The sequence below is a fragment of the Sardina pilchardus genome, chromosome 9, assembly GCF_963854185.1.
Source record: "Sardina pilchardus chromosome 9, fSarPil1.1, whole genome shotgun sequence".
NCBI lineage: Eukaryota > Metazoa > Chordata > Actinopteri > Clupeiformes > Clupeidae > Sardina > Sardina pilchardus.
This window is the reverse complement of record NC_085002.1, coordinates 22,496,259-22,522,774: the sequence shown is the minus strand read 5'-3', so window position 1 is coordinate 22,522,774 and position 26,516 is coordinate 22,496,259. Positions and strand designations below refer to the sequence as shown.

At 45.3% G+C, this 26,516-nt stretch overlaps 2 protein-coding genes across 2 annotated transcripts in view; one reads left to right on the top strand and one right to left on the bottom strand.

The window, feature by feature from the left end:
* LOC134092202 (calmodulin-binding transcription activator 1-like) overlaps positions 1-14,666 on the bottom strand; it is a 251,899-nt gene extending 237,233 nt beyond the window's left edge. The window contains exons 1-2 of the mRNA XM_062544992.1: positions 14,611-14,666; positions 10,709-10,810 (exon numbers count right to left, since the gene is read on the bottom strand). Of these exons, the coding sequence (XP_062400976.1) occupies positions 10,709-10,810; positions 14,611-14,635 (127 nt within the window). The 5' untranslated portion in view covers positions 14,636-14,666. The remainder of the gene's footprint in view (positions 1-10,708; positions 10,811-14,610) is intronic.
* Positions 14,667-16,526: 1,860 nt separating this feature from the next.
* dnajc11b (DnaJ (Hsp40) homolog, subfamily C, member 11b) lies at positions 16,527-26,409 on the top strand. The gene is made up of 16 exons (XM_062546363.1): positions 16,527-16,609; positions 17,361-17,490; positions 17,818-17,891; positions 18,192-18,293; positions 18,938-19,066; positions 19,332-19,454; positions 19,683-19,756; positions 20,180-20,369; positions 20,938-21,023; positions 21,330-21,446; positions 21,583-21,738; positions 22,168-22,237; positions 22,335-22,392; positions 22,497-22,639; positions 23,343-23,472; positions 24,080-26,409. The coding sequence occupies exons 1-16, from the start codon at positions 16,532-16,534 to the stop codon at positions 24,103-24,105; spliced, it is 1,686 nt and encodes a 561-aa protein (XP_062402347.1). The 5' UTR covers positions 16,527-16,531; the 3' UTR covers positions 24,106-26,409.
* Positions 26,410-26,516: the final 107 nt, after the last annotated feature.

Below are 26,516 nucleotides of genomic sequence, written 5' to 3'. Positions count from 1 at the left end.
ACACACACAGACACACACAGACACAGACACACACACACACACACGCACAAACACACACAGACACACACACACACACACACACACACACACACACACACACACACACACACACACACACACACACACACACACACACACACACACACACACACACACACACACACACACACACACACACACACCAAATTGGGCATTGAAGCAAAAGCATTTCAAGGTTATTGATAACCGTTAGCATCAAGTGCTCTTGTTTGGTAGAGAACTCAGTGTTTGGCCCACAGGGAGAAGCTACCTCCACATTGCATGCAGAAGTTCCTCATGAATAAAGCAGAGGGAGTGGGAGAGCGGGAGCGCGAAGGGGGGATGGGGAGAGGGATGAGAGCGAGAGAGACAGAGAGGGAGAGAGAGAGAGAGAGAGAGAGAGGGGGAGAAAAAGAGAGTGAGAGAGTGAGAGAGGGAGAGAGAAAGGGGGAGAAAAAGAGAGTGAGAGAGACAGAGAGGGAGGGAAAGAAAGAGAGAGAAAGGGGGAGAAAAAGAGAGAGAGAGAGTGTGTGAAAGAGAGAGAGAGAGAGAGAGAGAGCTGAGCGACATGTCCCCTCTAGTGAGGCACAGAGCCACACGGGGGAGACAGCACGGACACGAGGGCTGGGCAGGCGAAAAAAGAGAAGAGCATGTCTTGCGTGAGACAGCACAGTTGTGCTGAGACGCCCAAGCTAAACCAAGGCACCGTTCCACACAAACAGAGATGTTTAGAGCCGCGTGAGGGGCAGCCCTGTCACAGATAGCGACTATAGGAACCGTTTCTCCTCCCGTCGCTTCGTGGGTACACACGTCAATATACTCTGTGCGGCTGGCTGCACTTCAACTGCGCGTGAACTTGCAGCCACGTGAATTATTCACCTGCTGACGACCGACGTCGAAGACAAAGGTGCGCACACGCGCGCCGCGGAGGAGGAGGCCCGTGCTGGAAGCTCCAGCCGCCACGACGGCTACCTTTCAAAAACGCACATCACAACGCACACAAAAATAAAAAACACTCCTCGCTCCATCTCAGCGCCTATCACCTGCTTTTGTTTGCGCACAGCATCCTACCTACTCTCCTAGCCATCTACAGGACAGCAGATTTATAGACAACAGTGAACCTCTCGTGAACCTACATCGCATGGCTTCATGAGAAATATTACCATGTGACTTGCTCCAGTCATATAATTATGCTGTCTGGGACTGGGCGTCAGTCTGGTGTTGCGCAATACAGACGGTAGCAGGTATGATTATGGGACCACAAATATTCTTACATAATGAAGATGTTGCCTTTCATCTGGAGAGATTGGCCTCTTTTGTAACATTTTTCTTTTAGGGACATGTTATCTCATCCCTCATTTGAAGTGCAAAAGCTTTCAATTCTATAAACACGAAATGCAACAAGGCTGATAAAAGAACCCAACAACCAACAACTCATTTACAGCGTACTTAAGACTGATCCATATATCTGTCTCCACTCCCCTGCTGCTTTGTCTCTCTTACATCAGCTCACAAACTGCACACACACACACACACACACACACACACCCTCTCTCTCTTTACTCTCACTCTCTCATACACACACACACACATGCACAGACACACACACACACACACACACACACACACACACACACACACACACATCCTCTCTCTCTTTCTTACTCTCACTCTCTCATACACACACATGCACACACACACATACGGTCTCATTTTCAGTTTCCATTTCGTACGCAGCGGCTGGCAGAATGATCCCAGGGCCTGCCATTTGCTCTCATTGTTCTGTCCAAAGAGTGAGGGGCTTTTAAACTCTGCTGACACTCACGACTATGGCACCAGGGAGGAACTTTAATCACAGCAGCCGCTGCCATCTGCCATCTCTGATCATGTACCTGTCTGTCTCCAGATAGACTACTCCAGCACTCATTGTTCAGACTGTGGATATAATGTGTACAGCATCTGCTCAAAGCTCCACACAGACACGGTAAGAAAATAGCCCCCCCCCCCCCCCCTTCCCCCCCAAAAAAGCCAGGATTTTTAAAAAGTAGAAACAAATGTTGGCAGTTTGACTGACAAGTAAAATGCTAAATGTTGGAATGCAAAAAGGCAGGTTTGTACATAAACTTGGGGGGAAAAAGGGCGGAGAACCAGGGTATTATACAACTCTTATAGTGTGAGCTGTGCATTCAGGTTATGCTGAATAGGCAAATTCTTTCATGGCCACTGTCATCCCTCTATGAGCACAAGTAAGAAGCAATGTCCCATTTTCACCTCCATATATCCGTCAAACAACGAACAAACCACCAGCATACACTGTCCTGTATGGGCCAATCAGAACTTAGGTCCTTTCTCAAACCTCCAATCGCTGCAGAGGTCTCCGCCCAGTTCCCATGTCCTGAATTCTACCCATGTTCCCCTCCTGTGTCCAGCACCCTGAGATCTGACAGGGCTTTCCATTACATCTTTGCCTTTGAAGGGCAGACGAGAAATACACATCAAACCTGCCCTTCAAAAGTTCAATCCCAGATCACAAGACCCCTCCCAGCTCGACTTTTTTGAATGTGGAGACACCTCGACTCTTCATCCACCAACCTCAGCACTTTTTTCTTTTTTTTTTTTACCTTCTAAATCTGAACAGTCTATCTTATAAATGTCTCCTATGGGCATGAATGTATTAAGGCAATGAGATGCCTAAAATGAAAAGGATCGGTTTGGCAAGCTCTGATCATTAATGGGAGCTGAAAAGACTTGAGAGAGGTGTCCAAGTAGTGGACGAGCCCAACTCAAACTTTGAGATGTTACATGTAAGAGAGCTTCAGGAAGTGATGGTGTTAAAACCACTACTTTTCCACTGGCAAACTAACCGGTGAGCATGATTAAAAGCAGTGCTGTGCAAGCTCAAATGTTTCTCTAAGGCATGTAAATACTGAAACATTTTGACTTGAAAAGAGATTGAGGAAAAAAAATGAGGCATCCCACATCAGTGAAAAAAAAAAAAAAAATGGTGCCTGCAGTGGGTGCCTGTCCCTGTTCGCACCAGGGAGTGAGAGGACAGTCAAGTCTGACACCGTGTACTCAAATCAGGCACTGGCTCTGCGTCTGACCTGGCGTTCGTCCACTCCTGAGTTAGACGCTATACGAGCACCTTCTAGAGTTCCCCCATGATCTCCCTCGCTCTGAGACAGGTAGGCCTACGTGAAGTGAGGGTTGGACATCTGTCGTGCACACCTTACAGACAAGACGTGTTTTTGAACAGGCCTGATGAAAGAGGATATCACCAAAAAAAATGAATCAAAAGAAAAATACGTTTTAAAAAAAGCTATGAATGCAAACAATCATAGCAGAGTGAAAAAGCGCTCTGACAAAGAACCACAGGTTGTCAAGTCTCTGGGCTTTTGAAAGAAAACAATGATAAGCGTTGGAAGTAATGCAAAGTATTTCAGAAGCCTGAAATAAACATCAACCTTAATGCTGGGTAATCTCTCTCTTTCTCTCTCACTCTCTGTGCCTTTATCCTCCATAAATGGTGAGAATCTAAAGAGTTTCACAGTGTTAGAGACAGAAACTTGATTTATTTTTTCCCTGTTTGTTTTTTTTTTGTCGTCTCGAGACGTTTGCCATAACTTTTCATGAGCTCTCTCATTCTATCATGGCCTCTGTTGGTTTAGTGTTTATATTAATAAGAGCAGACAGATTTTAAATGTCAAAACAGCAAAAACAGACGAGGGAAAAATGTGATCTCACAGTTCTAATCTGCTGAGCAAAGTTGCCCTCCACCAGAGGCAAACAACAGAACATAATTTGCCTGCATATCCTCCAGGGGATTACAACATATCTGCTGTCTGTGACGAACTCGCACGCATGTGTTATTTGCACGCAACGGGGTTGGCCGATAATAAACAAAAAAGTCAAATAAATAAATAAGGGAAAGGTTCCTCTCACTGCAAACAGATCTAACTAAGATAAGCAAAAATAAGAGGCTTTAGCTCCCCTCCCAATGCCATTGTGGTGTTCAGTTCATATGTTATAATGGGAGCCACTGCAAATGCCCAGCAACCTGAATACTGTTGAAAGACATTTTGCATTTTTTTTGTTTTGCTTATGCATCAAGGTGCCATAACACATTCAATTTCCTCTAGAACTGCCCCAAAGCCCTGGGCATGATGGGGGGGGGGGCGGCTGCCTTGGGTGTTGTTAATGTTTTTCTTCATTTCCATTCAAATGAAGGACAGCTCAATGGCAGCAGCCTCGGGTGAAAGTGCTTAAAGGGCAGAAGGAGGAGGTGAGTAGCCTCCATAAGCACCCTGTGACATTTTACCGATTAGCTTTTTTCCCCCCCTTTCCGTGTGTCTTTTTATCCGCAATTTACATACAGCTCAAGTCTTCCGATTATTTCCTGTCATTTATCTACATCCAGAAGACACACCACTAGAGTGTCATGGGAAGGGGATGGGGGGGGGGGGGGCTTGAGGACTTTGGAAAAGGCCACGGCACTTTGAAGAAGATGAAGACAAACGTGCTGTCCTGTTGAAAGCGCTGGTCTGCGCTAGGCTAACTCTTTATAAGTTGAGGTTTGCTCTAGGGAAACATCCTCCATGTTTGGTCAAATGAGCCAATACAGCAGACTATATTATACGAGCATCTGTGTCAAATGGTGTGTTAAAGTGTGCCACTCCGAGAGAGAGAGCGAGAGAGAGAGAAAGAGAGAGAGAGAGAGAGAGAGAGAGAGAGAGAGAGAGAGAGAAAGAGCGTCATTCTCTTGCGCTGGCACTTTCTCTCCATAGATCAATGCGGGTTGACATTAGCCGCGGCCATCCACCGTAGACGTGGGTCTCGTGAGGAATGTTCGTGATGATCGTTCTCGACACCCCCTCTGCTCGGTTGGTCTCGCTCACGTCTCCCAAGTTTGAAAAGAAAATCACTAATTGCAAAAAAAACCACTGCGAAGTACATTCCCTCATCAATTGATAATTTTCTTTTTTTCCCCTCCCTCTGTCTCTTACCTTGTAAAGCTGTCATATTCACATTAAAATCAGAGGCAAAATGAAATACTCTAGTGAGATGGCTGTCAGTTAATTATAAAACTTTCTGTAATAAAGATAGTAAAAAATGCTGGAGTGGCAACACTTAATGCTCCCAGTCCAGATATTAAGGGGGGTGTCAGGGGAAATTTGGGATTTTTTTTGCCTCGTCGTTTTTCCTGTCTTTTTTCCCCCAAATAAAATTAATGTGACAGAAATAAAGGCTCATTGCGTTGGGGTGGCGGGTGGACGGCTCCAGGCGTGGCTCCGCATGTTAATTCATCACACTGCTGATAAACTTCTCCCGCAGTAATCCTGCCTTGCCAGGAGTCTTGCCGAGAGACTTGCCGCGCTCGCTCCCGCCTGCTCATTAAAACGCTGAGCCGTACGCGGCGGAACCGTCGGGCGAGGCGCTTCTCCGCTCTCTCCTCCTCATCCTCCCTTGTCATTGTTTAACTCTCAAAGGGTGCTGTTTGTCCTAGACATGTTTGCACACCTGAGGTGAGAGGTAATAGGGAAGAGGGGGGGCGTGTGTGTGTCTTGTGTGTGTCCGTCTGTGTGTGTGTGTGTGTGTGTCCGTGTGTGTGTCCACAGTCTATGACTTGAATCTAAGCACATGCCTGAGTTGCCAGACACCACCTACAGACTATCACACACCCTGACGACAGACAGTACACACTGCATTAAAATCAGTTGTCATCTATATGGTAATTTTGGAAGAGGAGGGGGGAAAGGTGAGTCACACACATACCTGCGAGGTGATGTGTATGTCTGGGAACAACTTCACGCCCCCTAACTGAGAGGCCATCACATACATTAGCATAAATCAGACTCATTGTAAAACAACTCATTCAGTTGTGAGGCAGCAGTATGCGGATGGGAAAATGAGGACCGCCTGTGTCAGGCCCAAGCAGCGCCTTGCGTCGGAACTACCGCCACACCCTGTCCCAACTTCTCGCTGGGCAAGATAGGAAAATTAAAACGAAAAGAGGCGAAAAGATAGGAAAATGAAAACGAAAAAGAAGAAAAAAAGAAAGAAAGAAAGAAATTAAGAAAGAGAAGAAAATTATGAAGAAAAAACTAAGGAAATGGATGGGAAGGAGGAAAGCACTGTACACATGAACATGATTTTTATTCACCGGCTCCAGTGTGTTTAATTATACATGCTGGGATGGTAAGTCCCTTCAATAAATTCAAAACAGCTCTGACCTAGCACTGTTCCTGTATCCCTGCCTCCACCTTGCATTATCTTCTGGTTAGTTCTCGCCGAGGCTTGCGGCGCCAACAGGAAGTGCCTCTGCCCTCCCCACCTAATCCGTTAGCGACTTTGACCTCTATTACCATCGCCGGGATTCCAGGCTCTCTTAATCTGACTCGAGGGTGATGAATATATTCTGTTGACAAGCAAGGAGGCTCACTGAATACCTCAATCTTTTCAGACTTGCATGAATGAAATGTCTGCGGCGGTCAGCCCCTGCTAGGTTTCTTTTTTTTTTTTCATTCCTGATCTGACACCTCCTTGTTCCTGCCTGACCTGGGTAATCCGATTACAACTCCATCACGGTGGATGTGGGATGCGTTCTATGCATTCTACCACACCTGGTGGTCCCGCAAGAAATTGCGACGGCGTCTCGAGAGTCGGCGTGCTGCGCTCGCTGGCGGAATCTCGCGCGGCGTCTTATTTTTTTTTACATTTTTTTTTGCACTGCCAGGAGATTCTCGTGGCGTCCCTAACGAGTGAGGCGTTGATGAGCCCGCCGCGATGACACATGAGCGTAAACAAACATAAACACAACCCTCGTGAGGGTACGGCGGAGCAACATGCCAGGAGGAGAGGCGTATCAAGACGGGCGCCAGCGCCAGGGAGCGCAGAGCAGGAGGTGGCTGCCCGCGGCGTGTCATTCAGCACCAGATGGAGACTGACATCACCTCCACCAGCTGAATTCATCTCACACCGTTATCTCTTTTCTTTTCCTCTTATGGCAACACATTACCCATTCCATAATCTCAGGGAAAACTGCCAAAACACAGACAAAATCCCTGACGGAATCTGACAAAAACAAAACCGACCGGCTGTAAGGATTGAGGTGTCCTCAGAACTGTTACTCCTTTATAATTCATGCCTTTGCACATACCAATTTCATGGTCAAAAAGTCACATTCAAAACATTGATTACTGTACTGTAATTATCATATAGTGATAACTCCTCTGTTACGTGGTAATAAAGCCTGAGTGTAAGGCACTAACCATCCAGTGAGGAGAAATAATGCTTATGTTGTGAATAGTAATGCTTACTATGTGATTAATGCTTAACAGTTGTGAATAAACAAACAATTCATTTATATTGACAAGATGAAGAGTTCCTTAGCAATCTTAACCAAACTCTGAGTAAATCATATTTCTTGGACTGAATAGCAAATATTGGTGGAGCCAACAATCACACATTCAAGATTGCATTTTGGAATGTTCTAGAGAACTTATTCAATAAAATGAATTCCAGAACAGCATCTGGGTTTGCTTAATGACAGTTATTTCAAAAAAAGACTGACGACATTTTCAGCTGTACACCAACAATAAAGGCAACACAGCAAAGACCCAGGTAAACGCTGACACAGATTTAGTGCTGCTTACAACAATGAACAACTATTACATTGCACAATATTGGCAATTCAGAGGGCTCAACAAAAATGTCAACTAAATTGAATAGAGACAAGCTGGCATGATCCAGGTGTCTGCATTTCTCCACAGCAGCTGTAAGGCTAACGCAATGTGCATTTTAATGCTACTGCATTAGGGGCAGGCAGACACTGGTGCATCATAAATATTCTTTCAAAATCTGTAACCGTGTAGGTTGGGGGAGGACACAGAGACACAACGACAGATGGACAGACAGACATTCTGAAATGAAAAGGGACAATCCAAAAGACTACAGCTTCAGAGGAAACACGACTATCATCTCGGTCCTCTCTACTGTTCACAGACCTGCTTTTTGAGCAAACGGTAAAACGGGCAACCCATCTTGCACTGAGCAAAGTCCCCCACTGCTTTGGTGAAAGTGCCAAAAAGGGTTTGTTTTGAACCGCCCGTCCTCTTTAGAACCTTTCTGGAAGAAGGGGGAGAAGAATCCTCTGACCACGGCTGCCATTTGTTTTCTTCCCGAGTGCCTTGAATAAATCTTTTGATTATTCTTGGCAACTCAATTAATGCTGTATCCCCCCACCCCCCTAATTTTAAGGGATCTCAGAGACACAGGCTCCTTCCTTAATTGCTGCTGCATTGCTAAAAATAAAAGCATGACTGATAAAACAGAGGAGAAACGGGATATTACATTTGCTACAAGAGAGCAAATTAATGCGCTGTCATACTTCCATTGAAATAAGAGAAGAGCTGATTCTCTCTCTCTCTCTCTCTACCCCCACCCCCCACGTCTCCTGAGGCCAACTTCTTCTTGTCTGGCGATTTTTGTCCCAGAAAATATGTGAATAATGCAAGTAGAGGAATTAACTGAAAAAGGCTAAAGAAGAGGGGGGTGGAGGGGGAGGGGGGGGGGGTGTAAGGAGGCGCAACTCATGGCACATTTGCCTAGTGTCAAAAGGTTGGCACGCGAGTGGGCGCTCTCTCTCTCTCTCTCTCTCTCTCTCTCTCTCTCTCTCTCTCTCTCTGTGCTACGGCAGGGCGACACAAACAGCTAAACGCACTTGAAAGAGACGCCAGAGCATGTGGCTTAACCGCTGTAAGGACTGGAGGGCAGTTCCTTAGGGGGGGAGGCTCTCCATGGCTAAATATAAGAAAAGTCATATTACTCATGCACTGCTAGGCTCCAGAGAGGGGGGGGGGGGGGGGTGGGTCTGGGAGTGGGTCTGGGAGTGCTGGATCAGGAAGCCGTCCAATTAGCTCAATGTAAGGGTCCGGGTTTCTGGTGTCATCCGAGCAAACTCTCTCTGCGGCCTGACAAAAAAAAAAAAAGCACTAAAAGAACAACACGGTGCAGCCAAGAATGACACACGGGGGGGGGGGGCTGACAGTAGGCACACTTTAAGGGCCCCGCAGGTCGTCTGCGCCTCTATGTTGATGTGCACGAGGGGGTAGGGGTATGGGGGCGGGGGGGTTGGAGGGGCGGGGGGTGCAGCGCCTTGCAGAGAACCATGTTTGCTGAGCCGAGCGGCGACCAAATGCATCGGCGGGGCCTCGGCGCTAAGCATTTTGCAAATGAAACAAACAAAGTGATGGATGGGTTACCAACAAAAGCCCAATCGTTCACGCTCACAATTTCCAGTGGCTTAACAAGCCCACCCTCAGAGCTGAGAGATGGCGGCGGCCAGAGGCGCAGCAGGCTTATCCCCCACTAATGCTGCACTGCTGAGAGCTGTAAGACCCCCATCACCTCAGCCTGCGTCTCGCAGCTCCTGCGTTTAACCAGCGCCTTGATCACTCGACAAAAACATTGGGCGCGACGTGAGAGAGAGAGAGAGAGGTGGGAAGAGGGAAGAGAGGGAGAGGGAGACTGAAAGAGACGCGGGGTGGGGTGGGGGGAGTGAAGAGAAACAAAGAGACTGAGACTGATATGCAGATAGAGAAAGAGAAGACAAGAAAGACAAAGAGAGAGAGAGAGAGAGAGAGAGAGAGAGAGAGAGATGTGAGATACGAGGAGTAGAAAAAGAGTGACGACGAAAGCAGGGATGGGGGCCTTAGTGTGTCTCTGAAGAGTTCAGCCAAGAACACATCCTCACTTGCACCCCAGGAGGAAGGAGACACCACACCCCTCTCTCTCTCTCTCTCTCTCTCTCTCACTCTCTCTATCCGCTCCCTCCATCGCCTCCCTCCACCCAGTGAGTAGGGGGCTCAGGCACGAGGCTAGTGCTCTGTGTGTTGATTAGGCATGACAATGAGCTGCTGCTTCCAAAAATATGCTGCGTGTTCCAGCGCGGCGTGGCAACGCATGAATAAACATGAACTGTAATGGAGCTGAATGAGAATCAGCCTCTCTGCTCTCCTTTCTGCCTCTTTCGTCTTCCGCGCCGACCGACCGAGCCTGGGTGACTCTCTCTCTCTCTCTCTCTCTCTCTCTCCCCTTTCTGTCTCTCTTGCTCTTTTTATTTCCTCACGCTCTCCCTCCGTCTCTCTCTCTCTCTCTTTCTCTCTCTCCGTCTCCCTCCCCTTTGCTCAGGCTGAAAGTCAACCAGTCAGAGAGAAAATAGTCTCCTTTTTCAACACGGATTTTGCATAATGGCTGCTTTGTTTCATTGCTTTGATGCTGTTAGCGATGCACTCAGGGGTGTCAGAAAGTGGAATAAAAATCTACTTTCTACTCCAGGAGAGTGCATGTGTTGCTCAAGAAAATCTCGGCGCCAAGCGTTACGGCAGAGAGAAAAGGACGGATTATTCCCCTCAAAGAGTTTCCACTGTGTCCTCTCTCTCTCTCTCGCTCTCTCTCTGCTTATGTGAGAGGCATGTTGCCACACTGATCCCAGCATGTGGGGAGAGGGTAAGAGCAGGATAGAGACAGAGAGAGAGAGAGAGAGAGAGAGAGAGAGAGGGTGAAGGGTAAGGACATGAATGGATGACACAGAGAGTACAGCAGTGGCCAGAGCAGGCCTGCTGTGGGAAGAAAGTAAAAGTTAAGGGGTGTGTGTGTGTGTGTGTGGGGGGGGGGTTGGGGTGCCTCTTACTGTTGCTGTCCGTGTCGTCGTTGACAGCCTTGGGAGGAGCGTGGCCAGTGTATCCCACGGCTGTTCTGTACATTCGATCCGGATTACGTATTCTCTTCAGTCCTGCGCCGGCACGCAGCAGGGGGGCGAGGAGACGCCCAGCGTCGGGGAGAGAGAGAACAGAGACAGGATGAAGGTGAAACTCCAGCACACACAACTAGCTCACTCTCATCATCATGACAGACACTGAGTGTGGATGGAACAGGTCCATCCAAAGTTTTTTGCAGTGATGTGTTTTTTTTTTTCAAAAGCGCTCTATGAAACATGACACACATGGAATGATCTATTTGATCGACAAATGTGAGTTGAACTCAGAGCATTCGATGGCACTTTAGGGTTGAGTTGTAAGGGCACTTCAGTGCCATGATAAACCACATAACCACATGATTAGACCATCTCCTGTACTCAAAGAGTCTATAATATACATGTTTAATGCCTGACTTATTCATCTAAAGATTACTTGATGGCACAACGCAGTCATTTGTGAGAGGATAGCCCGTGGCTACTTTCAAGTTTCTAGGTTTGGGGTTTGGGGTTTCGACACGGAAAAAACAGTGTGATGTGACATTACAAAAGGGGAAAAAATGATAAATATCAGGTGCACTCTGGAGAAACTGGGTATTCATTTCAGAGTCTCTCTCCAGTTGGCTGTGTCTGCACGTCTTCCCAGACGAAAATGTGTTGAGCCTCGGTGCTGCTGCTGCTGCTGCTGCTGCTGCTGCTGCGAATGGAGAGCTAAGAGACTGTGGTGCCAGAGATGACTGTCGGATTCACGTTGATGCGCCCTCTTCCCTCCGCTCAGATGAATCAATCCATGAAATCAATCCTTTCACAAAACAACCCTCAGAGGAAGGTACGATTTTCTTGAGGGGCCAAGAGATAGATATATGCAGACGGAGAGAGTGAGGGAGGGAGGGAGGGAGGGAGGGAGGAAGGAAGGGAGGAAGGGAAGGAGGGAAGGGGGGGGGGGGGTCCAGAGTCATCCGCAGCCATCTTTTTAATCTTTAGCTGCTTCACAAAATTCAATTAGCTGGACAGAATTGCCCAACAGATTCCACACGCCACTGTCTGAGGGGGCTATGCCGCCGTGTTCTGTCAGAGATATGAGATCTCCATAATCCCATTATCGCTCCTGTTTATGGAGATGGGACTGATCAAACGCACACCTCACACCTGCTTCCACACCTTTCACTCATAGAGAGACACTGTCTGGTCTCAGCTGACTGGACACAAGACTTAGATGTGGCTTAAAGAGACAGCAGAATTCTGGGCTTAAAACCTGGCATTTGGTGTGCATGAGTGGGGTGGTTGAGAGAGAGGGAGAGAGTGTGTGTGTGTGTGTGTGTGTGTGTGTGTGTGTGTGTGTGTATGTATGTGCATATGCGTGTGAGTGTTTATGAGCATCAGAGAGTATGAGAATCTCTGAGTCTGTGTGAACCTCAGAGAGAAGTGTGGGTGGGGGCACAGAGTCTGTGCTCTGCTTGAAGTGGCAGCGTGTGTGTGTGTGTGTGTGTGTGTGTGTGTGTATGTTGTGAGAGAGAGAGAGAGAGAGAGAGAGAGAGAGAGAGAGTGTAAGAGAGAGTGTGTGTGCAGGCATGCTGGCCACGGGAGGGAGGAGCAGCTGGGGAAGAGAGGAAGGGTAGTGTGTGTGTGTGTGTGTGTGTGTGTGTATGCGTGCGCGTATTTGTGTCTGTGTGTGTGTGTGTCAGTGTGTTTGTGTGTGTTGCGGAGAGGTATTTGTAAACCTGTGTGAACCTGACCTGACATCACACCTGCTGGAAGCCACCGGGGAAACTCCCCCTCCAGTGGTGTGTGGTCGTGAGTCATCCACAGCAGAGCAGCAAGCACCAAGCACAGAAGACCCAAACAGAACTGACTCTACTATCATGCCTGAGAAACTTTTAGATGTGAACAGGTTCCTGAGACACCGCATAGAATCCTTGAATCATTGATGACTCAATTACTGTGGAGGAGGCCTACTGATAGGCCTACTGATACATAGAACTCTTATGATATTGGAACTTGGGAGGATTGCAATTCATTGGGAATAGAATAATGAATATGTGTCAACACATGTAATTTTTTTAGTGTTTCAAAATAAATGATAGTTGGTGTGCCCATGGTGTCATCTGAACTCATCAAGCACAGTGACGTTGGTTGAATTCCTGAACATGCTGGCTGGCTCGCCTACACCAGACACTCTTTCCAATTGGCTAAGTTAGCTCGATGTCGCCTCCTTGTGGACCGTTATAATATATAGCCAATATAACACCTTAAAAATATTGCAAGAATAAGTCTTAGTTCACGTGCTATTGCTGGATTTAAACGAAATGTCTGTCTTGCGGAACAAGCCATATTACACCTGATATGAATACAGTGGTACATTTAAGTTAAAATGTTACAGTAGCCTACGTGCATCGATGTGCAAATAACTCAAATGAACACGCCGTTGGACTTTGATCCATACAGGTTTAAAAGGAAAGAAATATGAATCTGTGTGTTTGTCAAATTAGAAAATGTAGACTTGCAAACAATGCATTAGCAATCGCTTGCACCACGAGTTTGTATGCGCCTCGAAGTCCAGGCAGCTTTGATGCTGAGATATTGTTTTGGTCTCAATCTTAAAGAATACAACACTTCACAAGAGACATAAATTAATCCCAAAGATGGTTGCACATTTTGTTTGTCTCCATCTTGTGGTTATTTGCATATAGTAGGCGATAATTGAAATTTAGAAACTGAGGCATATAAGATAAGACAGTGGACTTTCATCGACTCAAAAACTCCGAACACAGAATTAATAGCAGAGATCCTGACATCTAGGCTTCAACTGGATGACATGCATGGTAGAGGGGAAACTGTATCGTTCATGAACCAACATGACACTAACCTTAAAACAACTCTATAGATCTGACAGCCCCAAGTCACATAACACTATATCAAATTGGAGCTTGCAAAACGTATGATTAAACTAAACTTTTAATCATGCCAGGACTAACTCATCATTTGTGATTCAGTTTCATCCAACATGATGTTTTGGTTCCTACACAAACAAAAAAAAACCCCGTCAAAATTGTATGATCAATTTGGGTTATCACAAGTCATCCAGGCTAATTATGCTTAGGCAAGAAACCATGACAGCATACTCCACTACCAGCAAATTCCAAAAAGATCCTTCATGACGGGCTGGTGTTTCACCGCGGGTTGGGAAAGAAAAAAAATCAATCAAGCTTTAGAACATCACTATAAATCTACATTTATTGCCCCAACACAAAACCGTCGAGCGATGCGATGTTCAAAATACACATACTGTGTTGACCGCCGTTTCACTTTAATATGGCATTCCCTCTGCTTCCTACAGTAGTCATCTTACGCGGGTAACATTGGTGTGAAGGAATCCCACTCTGGATCATAAGCGGGTCATTTCATGCGTTCGTATTCGTGTGCTGTTTCCAGAGGACGGCTCAGGCTACTTAAGAAAACATTTTCGTTCTCTCACCACAAACCTCTCCATTTATACAACGACGAGAAGCTAAAAAACCGAATCATTTGTCAGCACTACAACACACGGTTGAAATATCCATTTAATACAGACTGCCTATATTAGCCAACTCAATCTCTGTTATGTTGAGTGCCAGTTTTTAATAGCTATCTCAGAGATGGCTATAGCTAGCTGCCTTGAGTGGCTGCCTGGACGTAATCTCATCATATTAGCGTTTGCGATTTCAGGATTTAAACAAGGCGAGCTGAGATGTCACCAAATCCACATCACTTGCATACCAATGCCAACTCGTTCAAACCACAAATCTAATAGATAGAAAGCTAATAAGATGGATAAAATAATCCCGTTATTTCTCTCTTACCTTCCGGCTTGTTTTCGGCAGCCATTTCCCCTCCGCGCGCCACATCCTCCTCCTCCTCCTCGCGACCGGGGGGTACCAAGCGCGTTCACGGCGAGGACAGCTCAAGGAGGGAGGGGAGAGGCAGAAGACGAGCCCAACCAACTAACGGCTGCTATTGGCCAAAAAAGTGGAAAGAACTGACAACGGTACGGTGCTTCTCAGTGAATTCTAGAAATCTATCTCTGTTTGCGTCCGTGCCTGCCTGCGCTACAATTGGTAGGTTTGTATTTGGGGACACCTTGACATCGCCTGTCATTGGTGGACTACAGTAGATTCAGAAGCACCTTGATAAGCGGATAGCGCCACCCAGTACTTTAGCCCAAAATATGATGTGCAGTGACATCCCAAAATAGCCTTTTGTCGTTTTGGATTGGCTTGAACGCTGTTGCATCCTATCTTCCACTGTTTACATCCACACTCAGCCTTACTTCAAATGCCACTGCATGTTTTTGAATCGTGAAAAGTTTGTTTTATTAGGCTATTATTAATAGCCTTGGCAGAACTTGACTCTCATCTTTGAGTTTATAGCTTCAATCCTACCGCTGAACGTAGAGCCTACGCTCTCCAGGGAGTGAGGGAACAAGATCACTGTGAGGAAAGTGAAGTAAGGACAAATCCTTAACAGGCAAATACTAAACAGCATACATTGCTTCTAAGTGAGATATCAATTAAAACGTTGTAAAACATCCATAGACTATAATATATAAGATGTTCTAGAGAGCCTAAGTGGGAAAGTCACGGACCGGAGAGCTCCTTCGTGAGCGTATGAGCGCTGTTCTCTACCCAGTGCTGAAAAGACATGGTGCTGAAAAGACAGCTCCTCTTGAGCGCTGGAACAACGCTTGTCGTGCACGTCTCTGTTACACTATTAGCCATTCAGTGTACAATTTAAAGACTAGATTATGTTCAGAATTCTACAATTTCACAGCAAACTATGATTAGCAGACTGCCTGACGATGTTTTACAATACAGTAGCCCAAGCTTTTCTCGCTCCAAAACAGACAGGCGATCCCCCACACACAGCCTCAGACAGTCTCAGTCTCTCACGCAACCTCACCCAACCTCTCTCTCTCTCTCTCTCTCTCTCTCTCTCTTTCGCACACGCACGCACGCACGCACGCACACACACACACACACACACACACACACACACACACACACACACACACACACACACACACACACACACACAAACACACACACACACACACACACACACACACACACACACACACACCAGCAGGATAGCCTATGCTGTCAGGAAAGCAACTGCATGGCTACATGATGTATTATGAGTTCTTAAACAAGACCCAAGGCAAACTCGTTAGGGCCCGATTAAGCTCTCCCTATGGTTTCACATGGGGAAGCATACAACCTAGTTAGTTTGCCTTGTTGCTTACATCGCTTACGGCAATGCATGGTCTCATATGCAGCCTAGGTCTAGTCTACATTAACCGTCCGAAATTAGTCTTCCCATAGTCTAACGTTTTTCTCGCGCTAATGGTAGGGCCTAATTATTGTGTTGTATTGTATATATCTTTTTTTTTTCAATCAAACTGCTAAACTATGAGTTGTGATTTGATTAAAAAAAAAAAAAACTGCTGTCAATGTGCTTTGCATGCAATTGAAAATAGCCTACGATTGGCCCCCAGCATATGCCTATAGGCATATGCATCAATACAGACATTATGATGTATTCGTATCGGATAACCAACAACTTGAAGTAAAGATTCATTCTCGACCCAGCGTCTACCCGATGTACCTCCATAAAGGGTCTGTGACTTCCCGTACACGAGATGGCGGTAGTGATATTGAAATTAATCCGTCACCGCATATCGCAGAAACCGGCGAGCGAGTGGGCGGGGTCTGGCTAAACGCAAACATGGCGGCGGCCTTGGAAAATGAATTGGATACATTGGATAACGATGATTATTATTCTTTACTCAATGTCAGGCGAGAGGTGAGCAAAGTTTTGTTATAAACATGTTATTTTAGTTTCTGTCACTATATTTGGCCCAGTTGACCAGCTCATAAACATATTCAATGCCCGCAAAATAACACTGTAAGCAGGTAAGCTAACAGATGACATTTACTGTGCAGCAAACGCACAGCACTCGCTCGCTGGCTAACGTTAACGTTAGTTAAATAACATGGACTTCCAGCGAGCGAACAAGACATCCTTGCTAGCCGAATGGATACTGCTAAAAACAAATCTGAATATTTTTCAGTGTTGTTCGCGACAACTAACTTATTTCTTACTGTGGCGTGTCAGGTTATCGCCAACGTTATACGTAACCTAACGTTAACGATTTAACCTTAGGTCGTATAACTACTTAGACACAATCCATCTAACAGTTATCTGACTAGCGATAGCAATATGTAACGTTACGTTAGCGATACCTTTTAGACTTAGATAACGGTAACGCAAATAAATATACCATACAACACAAACTATGCGATTGTTGGTGTGATTGATACAGTGATAAATTGGCCGCAGTTGTAACACGACGTTGCACTGATTCTTCACTTACATACAAGTTATCTAGCAGCTAGCCTATGTATGTTATTTTTTTTAACTTCGTTTTGCAGTGTCCCATTACCTGCTGCGTCCCAGTATCCACAATGGATTTTTATAAATTAACTACTCAGATATAGCTTGATGCATTCGCCCGGAAAGGCCAGTAAAGTTGTGTCCATGGGTATTTCTATAGGCGACACAAGAAGAGTTGAAGGCTTCATATCGAAGGCTGTGCATGCTCTACCACCCCGACAAGCACAGAGACCCTGAGCTTAAGCGACAGGCGGAACAACTGTTTAATCTAGTGCACCAAGCCTATGAAGGTAAAAAAAAAAAAAAAAAATCATGAGTGTCCTTGACATGCATCACATCCACTAATGCATCATCACATGCGAGCTACATTCTGTCATCTGAGTAATTGTGGTCTTTTCTTTAGGAGGTTCCATGTTTCTTTGAGTGGTTGTAATGGTAGCCATTAACATCCAAACTGAATTATTCATTACATGATAACCTAATACATTTAACAGTAACATACAAGGTTTGCATGAAAGCATGGAGAAGCCAGTGAACTTATGACATGTTTTGTTGTTGTTGTTTTTGTTATTGCATATCATTAGTTTATCTATTTATTTGCCTTGCCCTATTTGCAGTTCTCAGTGATCCTCAATCCAGAGCCATTTATGACATATTTGGGAAAAGAGGGCTTGAAGTTGAAGGATGGGAGGTAAGGTGCAGGCATCCACCGTAGGTGCAAAATCAATCACAAGCACACCCCACAGGTTGTATTTAATAACATGCTTTGTAAAGAGAATAATTCTAGGGTAAGCCTTATGTTATTGATTAGAAAATCATTCTCACAGTCACAACACTGAACAAGTTATCTTCACAGTAGCCCATAACTGCTTAAGATATTAGATCGCACTTTGCATTTTACAGTTCTTGATTTGGTAGTCTATTTACAGTCTATTGGAATGGCGTTAGTCGGTTTGAGGATGTGCTTGTAAACGTTGTGTGCACACGGCAGGTGGTTGAGAGGAAGAGAACGCCAGCAGAGATTCGGGAGGAATACGAGCGGCTGCAGAGAGAGAGAGACGAGAGGAGGCTACAGCAGAGGACCAACCCAAAGGTGCACCTTTATGTCAAGTCCAGTCAAATTCTATTTTCTATAGCATGTTTACAGACGGCTGTGCCGCACCAAAGTGCTTCACAGTGAAGTGCAAAAAAAACGAGAAGAGAATAAATAAAAGGCACAAAACAAGACAAAACAAGGGCTCAGTGTACAGACAAAGACTGTAGGAGTTACAATAAAACAAAAGGAGAGACAATTTAAAAAGGTAACCATAGGACACTGTGGATTATGCTTACCTCCCACAGTCAAACGGGAAATATAGCCACTGCTACTGTATATCATATTATCTTCTGGAACCAGAGAAAAGAACTAGAGAAGATCTTTAAAATGTCCTGTGTTTTAATGTTTAGTTTATTACATTTAAGACCTAAAATGTCTGAAAATATCTGGAATTGTAAGAGGGCAGACATTCTGTTTGATTGTGGGATTTGGCTGCGTTGAAGGAAGAACTGCTGTGGATCAACATTAGGTTGACTCCGCTCATTATAATGGTATTATTTTTTCCTTTCTAGAGGTCTTTAAAAGGTCTTAAAAGTTCAAACTTTTTTGCCCAGACTAGTGGAGTGATCAAGGGATAGGAAATGCCTTCACTGCAGGTAGATCATGGAGGTTGTATAAAAATGTGTGTGTGTGTTTTGCAGGGAACCATAAGTGTAGGAGTGGACGCCACCGACCTGTTTGACCGCTATGAGGAGGATTTCGAGGACATGCCGGGCGGAGGGTTCCCCCACATTGAAATCAACCGGATGCACATATCACAGTCTATTGAGGTGATTAAGAAATCCCATTTGTAGCGACAGTAATTTCCCGCATATAAGCTGCATTGCGTATAAGCCGCAGGACAGTGTTTTATGCAAGTTAAAATAAGCAAAACCATATTAACACCATATTAACTGCCCCCCTGTATTAAACTCATAGCTGAAGAAATTGTTCAAAATCAATGTATAAGCCGCGGCTAATAGTCGGGAAATGACCGTACTTCTGCATGCAACAAGGCATGAAATGATTGAATGAGTGACTGTATGTCCCTTTCAGGCACCCTTAACAGCTAAGGACACAGCGGTCTTGGCAGGGTCTCTCTCCACACACAATGGAAATGGAGGCGGCAACATCAACTTATCCTTACGGCGCGTCACTTCTGCCAGAGGCTGGGGGGAGGTATGGCAATGAGTGAAGCCTAGTTTATGCTCCCTTTCATCCATAGGTCTGTTTAGCCTGTACTTTTAAGCTGGAAGTGAACGGACAGAAAGGGACGCTTTGTCTGAGCGACGCTTTGTTCATATCCGTGCCCATCCTTAATGTTGAGCAAAAATTAGGCTTAAAACAACTCATGCAGTAGAAAGGCAAATGTGACAACACAGTCTCTATGGTTTTGTGCCCACAAAGATTGAATTTGGCGCCGGTGATACACGCGGACCCACGTTTGGAATGAAAGTCTTCCGCAACGTCACTCAACGCTGGTAAGTATATTTTGTGTTGACGGTTAGCAGGACTCTCAGTGCTGCACTCAGTGGACGGAGGGAAGCGGTGATTAATGTGGGCTGACTTGCACATGACGGATTGCACTCAGACTCACCATCTCTGTCCTTCTCCTGTCTCCTCACTATAACTCCCATCTCTCACTTTCTCTCTCCTTCTCTAATTCCTTTCCACAAATCCTCTCCCATTTCTTCCTGCCTTACTGTGTCTCTCTCTCTCTCTCTCTCTCTCACTCCCTCTTTCTCTCTCCCTCTCTCTGTTGCTCTCTCTCTTCTCTCTCTTGCTCTCTTTCTTCTCTCTCTCCCTCCCTCTATCTCTCCTTCTGTCCTTATCTCCCCCTCTCTTGCTCTCTCTCTCTCTCTCTCTCTCTCTCTCTCTCTCTCTCTCTCTCTCTCTCTCCACAGCTTTGTGACTGCTCAGTGTGGGCTGCAGTTCTCCTCCCGCGGGGTCCGGCCCAGTGCCAGTACCATGTGGGCGCGACACCTTGACCAGAACACCATGGGCTACCTGCAGTGGCGCTGGGGCACCCAGTCCGCCATGACCACCAGCATTGTCAGAGACACCAAGACCAGCCACTTCACCTTGGCTCTGCAGGTGGGTGCGGCTTGGGTGGGTGGACTGGTGGGTCGGCGGTTACCTGGTTCTGGCATTACCTTATTAAACTGGGATCTAAACAAACAAACGTCAGGTTTGTGGGTGGCTTATTGCCGCCTCTTTATTTGCACTTCTGCAAGATGTTGCATCAATATTAGCTTCACTAAATTGTTGGTGGAGGCATTGCAGATTTACTACGATAATCATGACCTCCGCCAAGGAGGTTGTGTTTTCATCGGGGTTTGTTTCTTAATGTTTGTCTGTTTGTTTGCTTACAAGAAAGCTCAAAAAGTTATGGATGGCTTTCGATGACATTTTCAGGGAAGGTCTTAAATGACCCAAGAAAGAAACGATTAAATCAGTGATCCGTATCACTGTCTGGATCCAGGAGGCGGTTATGTTTTCTCTGAGCGCTTTTCTAGTTGTACATAGAATTTTTGTGGGTCAGAAACCAAATGTACTGCCTGCAGTGTAATGGTCAAGTGGTCTCTGAGGCAAGAGATAGTGAGAACATGCTTGTCTGTAATCACCGCATATGTGCCACTTACCCAATACCTCACTTTCACAGCTTGGAGTGCCACACTCTTACCTGATGACGAGCTACCAATACAAGTTTCAAGATGAGGACCAAACCAAGATCAAAGGGTCTCTGAAGTAAGTTTTCATAATCAATCACACTGGTTTAGGCTGAATAGAAAAAGTAATCTCGCGGCAATGATTATGTGAAGCGCATTGGGCTACCGTTCTGTGTATGAAATGGGCTACATATCAATAAAACCTGACTTGACTTGACTTAACTCTTCACAGCAAGCATCTGTGCTTCTGTGTAGATCTTGGATTTACAGATGTTTGTTACAGCAGTTTCGGATATTCTGCACTCGAGTGGTATTCTAATGTGGGGGAGCTACAGTAGATGTGCTCAACAATATTGGGGTTCTCAACCGTTGCTTTGTCCTGCAGGACGGGTTTCTTTGGAACAGTGGTGGAGTACGGGGCAGAACGCAAGATCAGTCAGCACAGTGTGCTCGCAGCTACGGTCAGCATTGGAGTCCCACAGGGCGTCTCACTCAAACTCAGGTGCCTGCCACTACACTTCTCCAATGTCTCTTGCTTGTGGGTCAGTCAGCGCTAACAGTTGAACAGAACCAGTGTGTCAGGGAATGTGTTTGACTCACCTCTATGGCTTGGTCATCATTGCCATTCTGTTCTCCAGGCTGAACAGGGCCAGTCAGACCTACCTCTTCCCCATCCACCTGACAGATCAGCTACTGCCCAGTGCTGTCTTCTATGCCACTGTGGGACCGCTGGTCATCTACCTGGCTGTGCAGAAGCTGGTCATCACACCATATTTGCAATCACAGAAGGAACAGTACGTACGATCTCGCTTCCAACTGGAACTCTATAACCTGAGGGTGAATGAAGGGAAAGGTTCTGAACTAACTGTATGCATTCCTAAAAATGTTCCTACAAGTACTTAGTAAATGTTTTGGTCCTAGTTACGGGGTATTGTTGGCCTAGATGTTACATATACCGTATATCTAAGCTCTAGAAATGTGAAGGTGCTGACTAAATATAGTTTGCTGGTTATACTGCTAAGCAGAAGGCCTCGCCGTTCAATAATGCTGAGCCAGTTCTCTCCACTCACTTGACGTGGGTCAGGCATGTGTGGATCAATACACTAAAATGATTTCGTTGTGGGAGCACAGTGATCTCAGCATTCTCTGTGTGTGTGTGTGTGTGTGTGTGTGTGTCCGTGTATGTGTGTGTGCGCGTGTGCGTGTGTCTGTCTGTCCCATAGGGAGCTGGAGATGCAGAGGGTAAACTCTGCGTCAGACATTGCCAAGAAGAAGCAAGAGGCCGAGTCTGCCGTGAGTGCCCGAGACATACATGCCCTTGCGCTTTGTGATGCTCTGGGAGACGTTGACTCTCACTAACCTGCTCCCCACTCCTTATCCACGTCCACAGGTTCTGCTGATGCAGGAGTCCGTGAAGAGAATCATTGAGGCCGAGGAGTCAAAGATGGGTGAGTCGCTGCACAGATGCTTTTGTTTGGCTTTTGGGCAACACGGGATGGTGTGTTTTTTTTTTTTTTTGGCTCATGATTCATTACTGATCCATTCCATTCAGGTCTCATCATCCTCAACGCTTGGTATGGCAAGTTTGTGACGGACAACAGCCGAAAGAATGAGAGGGCAAAGGTCATTGATGTGACCGTCCCTCTCCAGTGTTTAGTGAAAGACTCCAAACTCATCCTCACAGAAGCCTCTAAGGTACAGACATCATAAATATGGCTGGGTATTGGCACAGACACTGGGTTTGATTAGATTACAATCCACAAGCAAACAATTCAGTTCAGTCCAATTCCATTTAGCAGTAACAAGATACAAAATGCTACTTAGATGCTCGTCATTATGTAGATCTACAAAAACAAGTCAACTCTGTTCTTACACTCAAAAGATTCAACAAAACATCACTCACACTGCTTCTTTTGTCACTATTGTCGTGTCAAAATATGGTTATTCAAATAATGAAAACTTACCAGATGAAAGAATACCGAAGATTGTGTAGCTTTTATTCGACCGAAAGCCATGGTTCGCGAAGCATGCTCTACTGAACATTCTTTGACTGAACTTTTATACTACACACACCCACTGTTACACTGTTGTAGTCACTCAAAATAGCAGACAACTGGACACCTACTTCCAAACCAGGCGAAGGCTAGTTTTTGGTTAGGCCCACTCTTCTGACCTTCTGACCTAGTGGTGCCTGTGCGTTCTAACCTCTGGGCACTGAGCCTATTTACAGCCTGCTGTTTAGTCCTTAATACTTACAGTAGGCCAGACTCACAATATCCAGTGCACATGTACATTTTGTTCAGGGAAATATACTACACTATGTATTTCCATTTCCATTTTTTCCATTTCCATTTTTCCATCTTTCCACATCTTTGTTCGATCCATGCAATTGCTACAGGCTGGCCTGCCAGGGTTCTATGACCCATGCGTGGGGGAAGAGAAGAGCTTGAAGTTGCTGTACCAGTTCCGGGGTGCCATACACCAGGTTCTGTCTGGGGACATGGAATCCCTCAGGATACCCAAACAATGTGAGTAGTCCACACAAATACACGAGCATCTCTGCATGGATAGCATCTCTGCATGGATATTTTTGACTGTGTTTGCATTTTTATTTATTTATATTGATCTGATCACAAGGGGTTGGTTCTAAATACAAGTAAACAATCACCCTAGACGCATTGCGATCTGATCACTCACTTGCTAATGCGTTCTGATTTGTCCTGGACAAAGGAAGTTCCAATGTCTGTGGGATTAGAAATATTGGAGTGTAAACACAACGGCTCAGTGTCTCAGCTAACCACTTTTGAACGCCCCAAATGTAAACAGGCCCTGTCATATGTTGTAAGATTTTATCTTTTTCATCTTGGTGACCAAATAATTTTTTCACACTGTGCACCAAACACTTGGAACGTAACAAAACTAGATGTAGAAAAAATGTATGTGTATGTGCAGTGAGGTGTTTTCCAAGGTTGCTAGTTTGCCTCACTTCCTCCTCTGTCTAGGGAGTTTTTCCTTGCCTCTGTTACTCATGGGCTTTCTTTGAATGTTTAACACTCTGTAAAGCGCCATGAGACATGTGTAATGTTTTGGCGCTCTATAAGTGAAATAAATTGAAATTGTCTCTGTTCCTTCCAGCACACAGGATAGAGGCAGAAACATAGGGGCCTTCCGCAGACAGCTGGGTTGACCAATCCCACACATGGAGGGTAGTGGATGGGCCCAGGCCACAGGGGCCCAATCTGGGCCCAAGCCTCACCCTCCCCCCTCCTCCTCCTCCTCCTTCTTCACCTCATCTTGTTCGTTCTTCAGCTACTGTATGTGCCGCCTCATCTGTTCTTTCATACCTCCATCAGTCAGGAAAAAATGAAATCCCAACCGACTCCCAGACGCCCACAGAGGCCAAGAAGCCATGCATCGCAGAGATATTGGTTCTTTTTTTTAATTTTAATTATTATTTTAACCACTAAAATGATGCATCGATTTGCACTTTCTTTGCCCCTCCCTATGAAAGGCCCAAAGCATAGTTAATAGTCACCTCAAGGGAGTAATTTAGCTGTATGGGGTATTCCAGTCCCTCCATGTTGATGCCTCCTCAGAACATGTGGTTATGATCTACGTAAAGCATTGTATTTTAATGGGGAAGCCTACACCATTCTAAAAAGAGGACATAAGAATAAGATAGGTCTGAGATGTTATCATCTCCCAGACACTGTTGTGGCCTGCAAGCTGATGAGGGAGGCTATGATCTACATTGACCGTTGTCAGATGTGGTGATGCACACACACCACGCGGTTCCGAGTACAAATATATTAGTCATGTGTTGAACATGACAGTGCCTCCCAATCAAAGTTCCGTAATTGTCTGAATAACGCTTAAACGATCAATATCATTGATCTTTTGGACTAGCATGTGGATCTGCCACCATTTAGTTTAGAAAATGTACAGGGCCTGGTGCTAAATGGTTCAGTTAAGGGACATTCATCCACCCTCATTTTTGTACCTAGTAGTAGATATTTATTGTCAGATGTAACCTCATGTCAGAAGAAATATACACGCTTATTTGTCGTCACTCATGAAGATAAGATAGAGACCACACTAACAGGCAATGAAGTCTCCTTAGTAGATGATATGATTCTGTTGGTACTCCAACCATTGCCTTGTCTGCTGCTAAGTATTATTTGTGTGTGTGTGTGTGTGTGTGGTGTGTACGTGAGTGAGAGAGCGAGCCAGGGTTAGCCTACATAAGCTTTATATCTTACATTCTAGGTGAACATTATCTAAATTCAGTAAGAGAGTAGCGTGGTGATGTGTAAGAAGCTGGGTTAAAGTTCTGAGTTGCGGTTTGTTGCTTGTTCACCGACCAAATGAATGACGATTCACACGGAGAAGAGCACCGGTGGTGGCAAAAGGTTAAGAGACCAGCGAGAAAATGTTTGGATACATTACATGCAGTCATTTTTAATTTACTTCAATGTCATAGTACCATCTTGTTGAGGCCTTCATTTAGTATGGCTGTTGAAAGAGCTGGGGCATGTGGTACGCTGAACTCGACATTAGCATGTAGTTCCCTCAGATACGTACTGTAGTTCACTTCCTCCAAGTGAAATTTAGCAACTCTCCATTATTGTTGCTAAAACACACGACTCTCCTTTGTTTTGTGATTAAAATTTGTCTTTGTGTCTTGTAAGTGCCATACCTTGTTTTCTCCTGCAGTTCGTCAGTTCAGGAGGCCTCTCTGGTGTTATTTTACAAAGTCTGTTTGTCTTCTGTTGTGTATCTCTTCATGAGATTGAGCCACACTAGTGTGTTTTCTGTTGTTTGAAATGTGAAATTAGGTCACATGGACCTACTATACGATACTAAGAGGGAACATATAGAAATAGATAATCCATTTAAGTCAGCCAGTTTGCTTTCATTCAGTTGAGATGAATGAACTTGACTAAACTAAAGCAATTCATGGAAATGAATGAGTTTTATTTTGCTGTGCTCTAAGAATGTGAACAATGTCCTGGGGTCAGTGTGGATGTGTCTCCAAAATGCAATAACCCTCATTAGTCATTACTGCACTGCTGCCGGTCACTATTCAATCGAGTTGTGTTCTTCTACTGATACTAGGGCCAGTCCTTGATATTCAGTCTACAGAACACTATTGGAACTTGATGGCAAGTGACCCGATACAGTTGCAGCCTTAAAACAGTAAGGCGGTGATGGTTACGAGTGATCCCACGTGTACCAAACTTATGTATCTGTTAACGCATGCATCCCTACTGTGTTGTGTTAGCGTCAAAACCTGTTTTATCCCACATCGACCCCTCATCCTGGAACACCAATACACACCATGCATCGGAAAGTGGAGGGGATCCTCTGACCCGCGGCCCACCTGAGGTGCAAACTGGACTACTCCTGACATTACTGTTACATGGTAGCGTTCAGTCGTTTTAAAAACATTAAAACATCTCAAACTGCTCTCTGTGTGTTGGATTCTACTTTATCCTAAAACTACAGCCTAGATAATAGCAGGAGTAACTGTAAGCCAACACACAATCTATTGTCTTCCATTCAAACAGCACAC

Bases quoted from the DNA above. Each gene is read 5' to 3' on its own strand.
- dnajc11b (XM_062546363.1), top strand. From the start codon at position 16,532: ATGGCGGCGGCCTTGGAAAATGAATTGGATACATTGGATAACGATGAT. The intron at 17,892-18,191 runs GTAAGGTGCAGG...TGCACACGGCAG, and splicing joins TTGAAGTTGAAGGATGGGAG to GTGGTTGAGAGGAAGAGAAC. The intron at 21,447-21,582 runs GTGCCTGCCACT...TCTGTTCTCCAG, and splicing joins GGCGTCTCACTCAAACTCAG to GCTGAACAGGGCCAGTCAGA.